The sequence below is a fragment of the Adiantum capillus-veneris genome, unplaced genomic scaffold (genome assembly GCF_014529385.1).
Source record: "Adiantum capillus-veneris isolate H3 unplaced genomic scaffold, ASM1452938v2 Hic_scaffold_914, whole genome shotgun sequence".
Taxonomy (NCBI): Eukaryota; Viridiplantae; Streptophyta; class Polypodiopsida; order Polypodiales; family Pteridaceae; genus Adiantum; species Adiantum capillus-veneris.
In genome coordinates this window covers 19,204-31,452 of record NW_028221876.1, presented here as the reverse complement: position 1 = coordinate 31,452, position 12,249 = coordinate 19,204, and the positions used below count along the sequence as shown (strand labels likewise).

Genomic DNA, 12,249 nt, shown 5'->3' with positions numbered 1-12,249 from the left:
TGCACAAAAACTTATCACATTCAAACATATTGTTCAGAGTTACTTGTCAAGATATATAGTCACCTTCAAAGGAACTTTAACACCATTTTTCTAAATAGATGTGTCATGTTAATGTTCAATGTTTCAATATAAAACTATAAAGCTAATGCCATTAAGATACCATGTAGACATCCTAGAGATATAGTCACCTTCAAAGAACTTCATATAAATATATAAAGCTAATGCCATAAAGATACCATGTAGACATCCTAGAGATATAGTCACCTTCAAAGAAATTTAACACCATTTTTCATAATAGATGTGTCATGTTGATGTTCAATTTTCAATGTATAAATATAATGCTAATTCCATAAAGATACTATGTAGACATCCTATGCAACACTAAACCATGTTATACACATAGTTGCACTACCTACAATTGTCTAACTCCTTGAAAAAGCCCTATGTCTGTGCATTGATTTTCTAAAAGTCATATTTTGAATGAGGCATGCATGTGCCAATTTTAGGTAAAAGCCTCCTTGAACATCCCTCTGACATAGGAGCACTAGCATAAGCTCACTATCAAACCATAGTAGTCCCCTTAATATAGTCTCGACCAGCCACACTTGGCCAAGTGTGCCTGTGTCAGGTGTGCTGGCCTACACACATCTTCTGTGGACTCCACTCGTACATCATGCCACTCCTTATATCTTATGTGGACTCCACTCATACATCATGCCAGTCGTGGTATATTCTACACACCCTATCCGCACCTATCACCATGGTCCCACTCTTATAGATGATGACACACTATACATTTCCATTTAATATGTGCAATAGATAATCTTTTTCTACTAGCACAATAAAATAGCATTATAAATAAAAAGTGAAAAAAGAATAATGCGTGTACAATATAGGTATAACTATCTTTCTTGCTCATTCCCAAACTTTTTAATACAAGTTTTCAACAATAGATGAAGGGGTGGTGAGGTTAATGTCACTTTTTAGGCACTCACTATGTACTAGCTAATGACAATCATTTACTATTTTTTTTACCTAAATTGATGAGGTTGTGTGGCTTTTAGACAAGCGATGGAAAATGTTGTTAGGTTATTTTAAGCAATTGAAAAAGCATGAAAATGTTTTTTTTTAAATGTAGAACATAGTACTTTTTCTTGCACAATAGAGTTTAATGGCTTCTTTTCAAACAAGGGCTTAATAAAGGCATTGCATCGTACTCTTGAAATTTCACAAAGTGTATATGCTAAAGTTTTAAGTTTCCTTAAAAAAGAGTCAACCAAAGATGATTTAAGGTGATATTGAATAGCTAAGAAGCTAAAATCTTATGATCATTATCTCTCACCTAACATGAGTTATTTAATTTCTTTTAGAATAAAGTTTTTTATTTCTTCTCAAATATGTATTGCCTCCACTCATTGTGTATGATAAAAGTGTTTGGGATGTTTTTTTATGACAAAGACCACTTGTGGGTAGTCAGATGAGTAGAAAGAGGTAAATGTTGGATAATGCAAGTTGGCACCAAGAATGTTCCACCGTTTAAAAAAAAGAAAACATACATAAAGTTAGGGGTTCATTGAATCCTCGTCTTTTCTATTAATAGTGACATTAGCATATAAGATGCTCTCTCTCTCTCTCTCTCTCTCTCTCTCTCTCTCTCTCTCTCCAAAGAATATACCTTTATAGAATTCTCACCTACATCCATATGGCAAGAAACTACACTTTGGTGCCAAAGAATTAATGCAGGTTTGCTAGGATATGGGCCTCACTAAGAAAACTCGTCATCCATTTTAAGGGGAGGGATAAATGAAAATCTATAAGGCCTAGACAAGGCCTTAGTAAAGCATGTTACTGCATACCCTTCGATGAGTCAAAGATCAACATTATCATCAACATATAACAACAATGGAGTCCATGTCCCTATCAGCTAGGCACCTTTGTCACCCTCTCTCTCTCTGTGATCAAAAACCTCATTTATTTACATACCAAAGAGAGAAGACAATGGACAACCTTGTTTCACTCTTAATAGGAGTGAACTAAATCAGATATCCCCTCGAACTGCGTACATGTCCCACCATTGAGTTATACAAGGCCATGAACCCCCAAATCAACACAATGGGGGCACTCCCATCTCCTGTAGTCTGCACATCAATCTACCTAGATGCCAAACCTTTTTTCTTTCTTTTTTGTCATAAGTGTCACTAACTTCGCCATCATTTGATGGTGTGGGCCATTGTGATAGAACTCGGTTTATTTTCGTATTTTGATAAAAAGAGATTAGGTCTCCTCAATCTTGAAAAAATAAAAATCTCGAGTGCAGAAGTGAAGAGTGAGTTTAGAAAATGAGAAGCCTCATGACATTGAATAGTCAAGAGACTCATATAAAGAGATGGTCTAGTTCGCATTGTGTGAATTGACACATGTCCTTTGGCGTCTTGTTCTCTTTGAAGTTTCTTAGGCAATGAATTTATTTCTTTTTTATGACATTAGGAAAGAGATATCGTGTAATGGAGAATGTATTTCTTGAAAGCATGAAGCATGACAATAACTGAGATATTCCATGCAATATAACACCTTCTCTTGGAAATTGAATCATCAAAATATCACGTGGTTGATGAATATCCTGTAAGCGCCAAGCTGTGTAGCGCCATAGTTTTGTGCCCATAGAGCAGTTGAACTAATACATACATTTTCACAAAAAATACACCAGAGGTCTGCAAATCCAAATCCAAAGAACATGCAGGACTACTAATCCAACCAACAATAGAAAAGTGAGGTGAGTGCACACTTCACTTTTCTCCTTCATGAAATATCCCCTACTTTCCTTGTATGGTCATCTCATTTCACTTCTTCAATTTAACAGACTATCTAAAGACGGGCTATCCACAGATCTTACTACACTAATCAAGTACCACTTAAAACAATAGAACAATAATACCGTGAACCCTGGTGATTAGAAAGCCAGAGTTGAAATAAATAACCAACTTTGCCCATTAGAAGTCTTCTGTGGATACTTTGAGTACACTGCTTGATATGTACAAAAAAAAAAATGTGCTCCCATGGAGCTCTATCTTACAACATATTCCTTTTTTGCAAACAGTGCGGCATAGCGGCCTCCCTGAGCAAGAAGAGATGAGTGTGTCCCCTCCTCTAACACCCTTCCCTCATCTAGAAAATATATTCTGTCCGCTTTTTGCACGGTCTCAAGGCGATGGGCTATCACAATAACCTACAAAATTTACACATTCCCCACTTTAATCACAAAAATGAATATCAGTGCAAAAGTCAAGAAAACCATATGCACCTTCATACTTGGGTGAAACATGTATATTTTAAAGAAAAAATTTAACACACTGACCGCTTGAATACATACAAATGCATATCAGTGCAGAAGGCAAGAAACGTATACATAGGGGTGTATTTATAACAAAAACATTAACCACTATGCACCTTCATACCTGGGTGAAATATGTATAATTATAAGAAAACATCGCAAAACTCTTGCAAGAGAAGAATGCAATGCAAGGCGCTTGAAAGAAACTCTGTTTTCGAAAAGTAAGGAATCACAGCTGTGCAATAAAACCAAAACAACTTTCCAAATCTTAGGAATAAATTAGAGGTACCAAAAACAGAGTACATGATGCTGCCTTATGAAAAGGAGAATAGACAATGGATGACCTCCGCATACATAAATTTAGTTTCATAGCGCCAGGACATCTAAATGTAAAAAAGATGTAAGGTTCAAACTTACAAAAAATAACATCAATGAAACTAAAGACCAAATCTCTAAGGAGCCCAAGGTAGAGCCGTCACCGGACTTCTTCACATCAAATAAGCTAGGTAGTTCCTAATCTCTCACACTGATCCTGGCATGCTATTCCGAAATGTCAAGGAGAAGAAGATCAATTTTCCAAAGGAGGACAGAATGCTAATGCTGAAGCGTTTCTGTTGGGGGCAGGGGGGGATTGCAAGCTCCAACTCTACAAAACTCCTAATATCAAGTAGCCTACAAGTTGCAGAAGGTAAGATTTACTTACTGTTCGGCCCACCATGCACCGATCCAATGCATCCCTTACAAGCTTTTCAGATATGTTGTCCAGAGCAGATGTGGCCTCATCGAGAATCAATATTGATGGTTGCCTGTAGAAAGCCCTTGCAATAGCCAGCCTGAGGAGCGAAGAGAGAGAGAGTGAGAGAAGATTTTTAAAGGTCGTAAAGTCGTAACCCCTGATACAAGGAATATTTGTAAGCTAAATTCCACGAGTACTCACGTTATCAAAACCTAGTTTGAACAATAAAGATTGCACCAATCTCAAGGTCTCCCACTAAGCAATCAATCGGCCCAATTTATTCACAGTCAAGCCCTTACTTACATCGCATCTTTCATAGTCCAATCAGTATATATATTATAGCTTCCTAAGTTGAGCATAATTGGTTGGAAAAAGATGAAACAAGACTGCAACTTAATGCCGACCTTTGCCGCTGTCCACCACTCAAGCATGAGGCACGATCACTTAGCTTTGTGTCATATCCATTTACAAGTTTACTGATAAAACTGTGTGCATTTGCCAGTGTCGCTGCCTCTTGTATCCTCTCCATATCATGGACACCAGACAATTCTCCATAAGCTATGTTTTCCGCCACTGTCCCGGAGAAAAGCCCCTAGTGACAATAAGAAGTTAGGCTTCCTTTAAAACTTAGCTCAACCACAATGCACTGCGTAAAAGGCGAGGATTCACAAAATTAGCACAAAACAATTCAAAATTAAACCTCCCAGCACATTAGAGCTCATGTTAAATTAGAGAGAAAAGGGTACTAACAATTTCTTGAGGTACAATTGTCACGTGCGTTCGTAATGCTCTCAAACTCATGTTCTTTATATCGTGCCCATCTATTAATATGCATCCTGCAATACAGTTGCTACAAGACCTGATGTGAACATTGCAAGTTGTGTAAAATCTTCCAAGTAACAATTCTACAACCCAGCAATTGCAATCTAACCTTCAACAGGGTCGTAGAGACGAAGTAGAAGTTTTGCAACTGTTGTCTTTCCCCCTCCCGATGGGCCCACTAGTGCGACCATTTCACCAGCTTGGACATGAAGTGACAAATTTGCCAGTACATTTGGTACTTTATCATTATACCGAAATGTGACCGCACTAATCGTCACATCACCATTTACTTCACTCAGGACCAAGGCATCGCTTTGTTCAACAACCTGACACACATGCGCACACCAAACAAGATATTAGCATTTACAAAACTACTGAGCGGCAGGTTGATACAACAAGATCTGACTCCACAACAACAAAATCACCATGACATGCTATGAAACCAAACAGTTCTTTTGTCTTAGGCTTACCTGTCACAAAAAAACCGAGGTTTAGTCAAACTTTATATACAGCTTGTTACCATAAGAGTGATGAAATAAAAAATGTGCTTTTACTTTTCCAGTCGAAGATGTTATCTCAAAAAGCCTTTCAACAGCTGGCTCCCCCTGTTTCAGCTCATTGTATGATTTGCCCACAGCCTGTACAAGAGCCCATCACAAGCATTCTATTACCATACTTGCTCTTTATAAATAGCCCCTTCAAAAAAGAATGGTTGCCGCTGACCTGGATAGGATCAACAAGAAGAAGCAGGGATGTTGTGAAAGAGATCATGTTAGCTGCATTGAAAGACCCATGAGACACGGCCCAAGTTGCAGCAGCAAATAATAAGATAGCCGTTGACGCATAGACTGCTGTGATTGCCTCTGGTATGAAAGCTTTCATTTTCTTCTTCTTTATCCTTGCCTCAGTATCTATCAAAGCTAGCCTTTGAAAACGCCACTGCTCGAATTCCTCTCCCACATAAGCCTTTACTATGGACATTGCAGGGAGAATCTGCAAATTTCACAATATTACAGCAGCCAGAAAATCCAACAAATCACACTTCTTCAAGATTTTGAGAACCCCCTGACCTCGTTCAAATAAGATGACAAGCCCGCAATGCTATTTTGCCCTTCTCTTGAAATCGTCCTCAGCCTCTCACCAAGGACCGCCACAACAACAGACATACACGGGATAACCTGCAAAGGCACCAAAAAAAAACAAAAGGGGCATGCTAGAAAATTTTAGGCTGGAAGGAAACAAACATAGCCATTCTCAACAGTGCCAAAGAATGAAACCGACCAGTACAGTGACAACAGAAAGGAGTGGGCTCAATAACACCATGCGAATACTCATTGCCACAAGCTGCAACATACTTGGTATCAGGGTCTGCATGGCAAAAAATTAAAACTGTGTATTAAATTTAGCAAGTGGCAGTGCCAAGAGGTAGGACACAATACTATGACAAAACTCTTGCACCATCTTTTATGGATAGCCAGCCGGTGCACCCACATAAGAGAGAGAGAAGAAGAAGAAGAAGAAGAAGAGAGTTTTAACATCGTAGGAAACTATCCCGAGAGAGAGAGAGAGAGAGAGAGAGAGAGAGAGAGAGAGAGAGAGAGAGAGAGAGAGAGAGACACACGTAGAAACACTTGAGAGAGTGAAAGAGCCACACATAGAAACACTCAAGAGAAAAACGCTAGAGAGTGTGCCCAAAACTCTGGAAGCTCTACTCACTGATGACAACATACCATAAAGTACAAGGGGGGGACCGCATATATAGGGAAACTAGAAAAGTGTCCTACCCAGTCAGAAAACCCCATGATCCTGAAAATGCCCAATAAATGCTAATATATCTGTAAACTCACTGAAAGTGACCTGCAACACACATTTACCCCGGGAAACCTTGCAAAGAAAAGGTACGTCTAACCTCAAATACGGCCGGCACAGTCACAAAACAGCCTCACTCCCTAATCTGCTCCTCGGAGATACTAGAGCCACTACCCGATAGGAATCTGAATTCTAACACCTCTCCATCACACACACACACCATAGTGACGTACCCCCCCCCTCCGGGACGCCCCCCCCAAAGGAGGAGTAATCGCCCTTGATTATGCCTCTGCAAAACAAATAGTGAACAATAAAATAGCTCGGTAAACACTAACTCTTATGTATATATGCATTTGACTACTCAAACAATGAACCAGAAAAAAGACAAGTCACTAAGCACATTCACATCACTATCCCAGTTGAGCTCTTAGACATGAACCATGATTCTTATGACTTATTTAGCTATCACATCCGGACCGTGTTGATCTCTAACGATGTCTTGATGCACTAAATCTCATCACTCCAGATTCACATCATCGAGAAATTGCTGCAGCCATTTCATCTTTCACACATACTCAAACCAGAAGAGAAAGTAAACATAAATTATTGAGTTATTAAGGAATTTCTAACCATAATCCCACAAAATAAAATCAACTTTTTATATGTGTGTCATAAAGTCACTCAACAAAGTACTGTCAACTTGTCAGTACCCCCAAAATCTCAGAGAAAGATTGGTTGACTCTATTCCCTTCAGGACAATCTGCAACAAATTCAACCCGCTCATTTGACATGCACTTTTGGAATAAATGGAGCTAAACCAAAAGCCTTAAGATTAATCTCTAGTATCTGAGGAGTACTTGTGAGACATGAACACCAGAGAAACGTGAACGCTGCCTGACAGAGCTTGAAACTCCCCCCCACCCCTTCCCTTCGAGCTCCACTTCATCCCTGTTCCATCGCATCCTGCATTGTCAACGACCAGCATGGGAAATTCCTTTTGTCATAATACACTTGGCTACTTTAATAATTGACTTCTCAAAAGAGAGTTCCATGTTAGTAAGCCATAGGCTCCTAGCCATGACCCCTAGCTCGCCTTTGTGTTCACATATGCCCGAACTATAGGATATATCACATTCCTTTCCCTTCGAAAAGAATTTTGGCCTCGAAAATTCGATTGTGTTAAGTGGAAGTGATTGATAAGAATGGCTCAAGATGAGTGCTCAATAAGTACACAAGGTTCCTTCTACTTTAATGAGAGAGATGTGCAATAGAATCCAAAGAAGAGAGAATGTTACTGTGAGGGATAGAGAGAGAGAGAAGACTAACACCAAATGGGGTCCCAAACCCCCCCTCCAAGGGCCCCCTTCTGAATTGCTAGAGAGGTATTTGCTTTTGATTGCACAAATGGTGATACGATGAATCTAGATACTGAGATGCTGATGGGATCTTTCTATGAATGCTTGGATCGAGAGGCTAAGGGCTGAAAATAGAAAACACTAGTGCTTCTGGCTTGGATTGGCAATTGCGATGAGGTAATGGGCTAATCTGTTAATGCCGATGTCGAGGGTGCTGATGAGGATGATGATGGACTGAAATCAGAACACACTGGCTGGTCTCAAGGCTGAGGCTGGATCTAATGCAAAACCCTGGTGAGGATTTGCTACTGATGGCTAGGATTACTAACGCTGGGAGTGCTGAGAGGTTGTGGCTGAAAACTCTAATGATGCTTGACGAAAAAATCTAGGGATGCTCACAAGGTAGAAACGTGCAGATCGTGGAGGTCCTGCTGAGGTACTGGCTGCCCATCAGGTACTAGGTTCTGAATGATGCAAGTTGTGACTCTTCATAGGCTGGGAATGCTGGGTCAAGCAGAAGAAGTGGCAGATGATGCCCCATGCCGTGGCTCATAAATGTCACTTATTGATAATGTTGACTTATCATCAAGAAGACGTGCTTTATATGCAATAACCTACCCAGACCATTCTAGAGCTAAAGTCTTAAATGGGAACACTCCCTAGTGCCTAGACCTAGCAGACGTCGGTAGTGCTCTTATGCAATCAAAGGGCATGCAACTAATCTAAAGTCCCTGCAAATTGCAAGAGTTGGCAACGTGGTAGCAAGTACGGACAGCCCACCTGGGCGCTAGCTTTTGGGCCAGAAGCTTTAACTTTAATGCTTTTCAAGTGAGATGCTTTTGATTTTGGACCAAGGGCCTTTAAATATGTAATCAAGGGTCTCTCTCTAGCATTCTACCCACAGTAGGTGCACAGAAGAGCCACTAGCACTGTACCTTGTTAAAGCAATATAAAGAATATCGAAAGGGATGCCACGGTTTGAGGCCAGTGCCATCTAGCAGTGGAACTCCGCCACTCAGTGTCTCTCTCTCTCTCTCTCTCTCTCTCTCTCTCTCTCTCTCTCTCTCTCTCTCTCTCTCTCTCTCTCTCTCTCTCAGTTCAGTTATTTTGAAGTGCTAAAAGTCTCTTCCAGTCTGTTCTTTTCAGTTGGCAAGTGGTGTCGTTGTCACGAGGACATGGCAATTGCTAACTTGAGTTGTTGGTTTCTTTCCGATGATTTTTGTTTAATTTTTGGGACCCTCTTTTTGAAGTTGCAAATGGACGGACATTGTATGGTCGTTGTGGAACAACCAGCGGCCCAGAGTTTCACCCGCAATCGGGAAGGGCAGGTCACCACGAGTTGGTCGGGTCAATCAAGACTGGAATCCGAGAAGTAAAAGGGTGTCTAGGCTCAGTTCAAAGTCATTTAGACCCCTGGCGACACTTATAAGTTGGTGGGTACTAGGGAATTAACTCAGAAGAGGCAAACTCGACACTTGGCAGTTGTAGAGGAACCTGCACGACACCTCAACTGGAGGGGGCGCCCAAGAGAGAGAGAGAGGGCTGATTTTTGTACAAACAATGTGTGCTACAGTGTGTGTGAGCACTGAGTAGTGGATACAAGTGCTCACAGCTTCAATCGAAAGCTTGCCTTCTCCCTTGCTCTATGTAGCGCGACGATTTTCTCTCACGCATCTCTCTCCCCCCTTCGCACATATGGTAATGCCCCACTAGTTGGGCTTCTCAGATGACCATGTACAGTTCTGGGGGGGGGGGGGGTTTAATGCGCATTTGCAAAGGCAAGAGCCTTCTGTACAAGAACCGGATTAGCTAATTGCTAATCCCCTTCAAGTACGCACAGTTCCATCGCTAAGGAATGCGAAAATGGAGAGTTTTCTCGTGTGAAAACTCGTCCGATTTTCAAGGGAATTATCCCATTGTGTGCGGGACCACCGAGACACGCGTAGCCATGCTCGCTCTGCTCGAAACGGTTCAAAACAGAGAATTACAGCCTGCTGTGTTTTTCTGCAGGTTTAGGGTTTTGCACCTAAACTGCAGGGAATCGCCAGGGGAGCCTCGAAAAGGCCTTGGGATGCGTGTACAGGGCAGTAGGCACCAAACTATGGCAAAACAAAAACTTACAGCATGCTGAAATTGACTTGCAGCTCACTGGAAAGCTTCCATACCGCAAGGGAAAGTGTTCTTTACGTGTACTTTTGACCTACAGGAGTTTTTGTGCCGTTATGCTGACGAAATTGAGTCAAAAACCTGCAATTACAGCCATGGATAGGTTTGGAAAGCTTGGTGAGGGTTATAGGTGGAAGCGTTTGGATCGTTTATTTGTCAGGGGAGCCTCACGAAAGCATTGGGTGCTTGTACAGGACAATTTAGAGAGATTTCCGGAGAGGAATCTCATCTAATTCAAGGGGCAAGTGACCCTACAGGTGCGAGAGCTCGAGGTCTATCCACAAAAGTGATCGGCACGTGGATTGGAGCGCAAAACAGAGAATTCAGTGAGCTGTAATTTCTCGCCGGGTTTTGCAAAGTGCTCTAAAGTGCGTGGAAAGTCAATGTTTACTTGAAATTTTGTCCGTGGAGACTTCTACCGTGGTTATACTGCCGAAATCGGGTTAGAGTAGAAGAATTTCAGCCCGATAAAAGTGGGACAGCTTGTAGAGGTTTACAGGTTTTTCTCAAGTATATTAAGAATACAAAAATTCCGAAAGGGCCGCCAGTCTTAGGGGCCAACAGGTGTCGTTGTCTGCTCGGTAGCGCTTTAGCTGCCAGGCCGTGGTTTGTCTTGAAGTGTTGAATTCCAATCACACGCTTATTCATGAAGTTCCTTTGTGTCCTAAAGTCTAAAGTAAAGTTTCGAGGGAAAGCCAAAGTCTACCACCCAACGGGCTGGTTTCATGGTTCCATCGCCGGGAAAGAATCACTTTTTCCTCAAGAAGTGAGCCTCGGTTGGTTTCTGAGCAAAGATACAAAGCTTAGGAACTTGGAATTACACTATGGCTAACACGACGGATGACACCAGGGAAGACGGCTCCTCTTCAAAGGACAGACAAGAAATTCTGCGTGTTCCTACATAACCTTTTCAGCGTTCGCTATGCCAAAAAGTGGTCAAATTATGGCTGATTTTTTGCTGCGTTTTCAAGGTTTGCAAGTATGAACCAGTATGAGATAGGGAGAGGTCTCACGGTAGTAGATTAGGTGGCACGCTACTCGCTGAATCTCTGAGGCGATTGCTTGGATTCTTTGACGCATTGGTAAATCATCTTGAAGTTTGAGCTTACTTGGTCGTGGTAGTACGCTACAGTGTTCTGGAATTATGCTCGTTTGCAGAGGGAAGAGCCTCTTGCACAGGTAAAAGCTAAGAGACAGGTTGCAAGATACTATTTGGTGAAGTTCAAGAACTATCCACCTATGGATGCAAAGTGAATGGAAGAGCATGAACTATCAGAGTCACCAACTGTATTGTAGCTTTATGTTGAGGCTTTTGGGTTACAGCCTACGTATGCCCCAACCCAACGTCTGTAAAGGAGCGATAATGATAGAACTAGCACATCAAATGTACTCATGGATTCAGTGCAATAGCAGTGAACATTGTTTGACAAAAGTATGAAGGTCTCATGAAGTCATTTGTACACATGTTTTTACAGTCTTCTTTCGAATACATGCGATGATAAAAGGGTGCTTACCACACTAAATCATATAGGGCATGTATATATAGCTTACAATCGAGGACGTTTGCGATTTTAAGAGGGCGGTATGTCATGAGGACGTGGCAATTGCTAACTTGAGTTGTTGGTTTCTTTCCGATGATTTTTGTTTAATTTTTGGGACCCTCTTTTTGAAGTTGCAAATGGCCCGACATTGTATGGCTAGTGTGAAATGACCGACGGCTGAGAGTTTCACCCACGATTGGGAAGGGCAAGTCACCACAAGTTGGTCGGGCCAATCGAGATTGGAATCCGAGCAGTAAAAGGGTGTCTAGGCTCAGTTCAAAGTCATTTAGGCCCCTCGCGACACTTATAAGTTGGTGGGTACTAGAGAATCAACTCAAACGAGGCAAACTGAACACTTGGCAATTGTAGAGCAACCTGCACCTCAGCTGGAGGGACGCCAGAGAGAGAGAGAGAGAGAGAGAGAGAGAGAGAGAGAGAGAGAGAGAGGGCTGATTTTTGCACACACAGTGTGTACTACAGTGTGTGTGT

At 41.5% G+C, this 12,249-nt stretch overlaps 1 protein-coding gene across 1 annotated transcript; it reads right to left on the bottom strand.

Moving 5' to 3' along the window:
• Positions 1–2,932: 2,932 nt before the first annotated feature.
• On the bottom strand, positions 2,933–6,263 carry LOC147416491 (ABC transporter B family member 29, chloroplastic-like). The gene is made up of 9 exons (XM_086508314.1): positions 6,171–6,263; positions 5,960–6,067; positions 5,613–5,882; positions 5,444–5,527; positions 4,999–5,215; positions 4,818–4,903; positions 4,472–4,659; positions 4,035–4,164; positions 2,933–3,226 (listed from the first exon to the last, which is right to left on the bottom strand). The coding sequence occupies exons 1-9, from the start codon at positions 6,261–6,263 to the stop codon at positions 3,065–3,067; spliced, it is 1,338 nt and encodes a 445-aa protein (XP_086364440.1). The 3' UTR covers positions 2,933–3,064.
• Between the last annotated feature and the right edge of the window lie 5,986 nt (positions 6,264–12,249).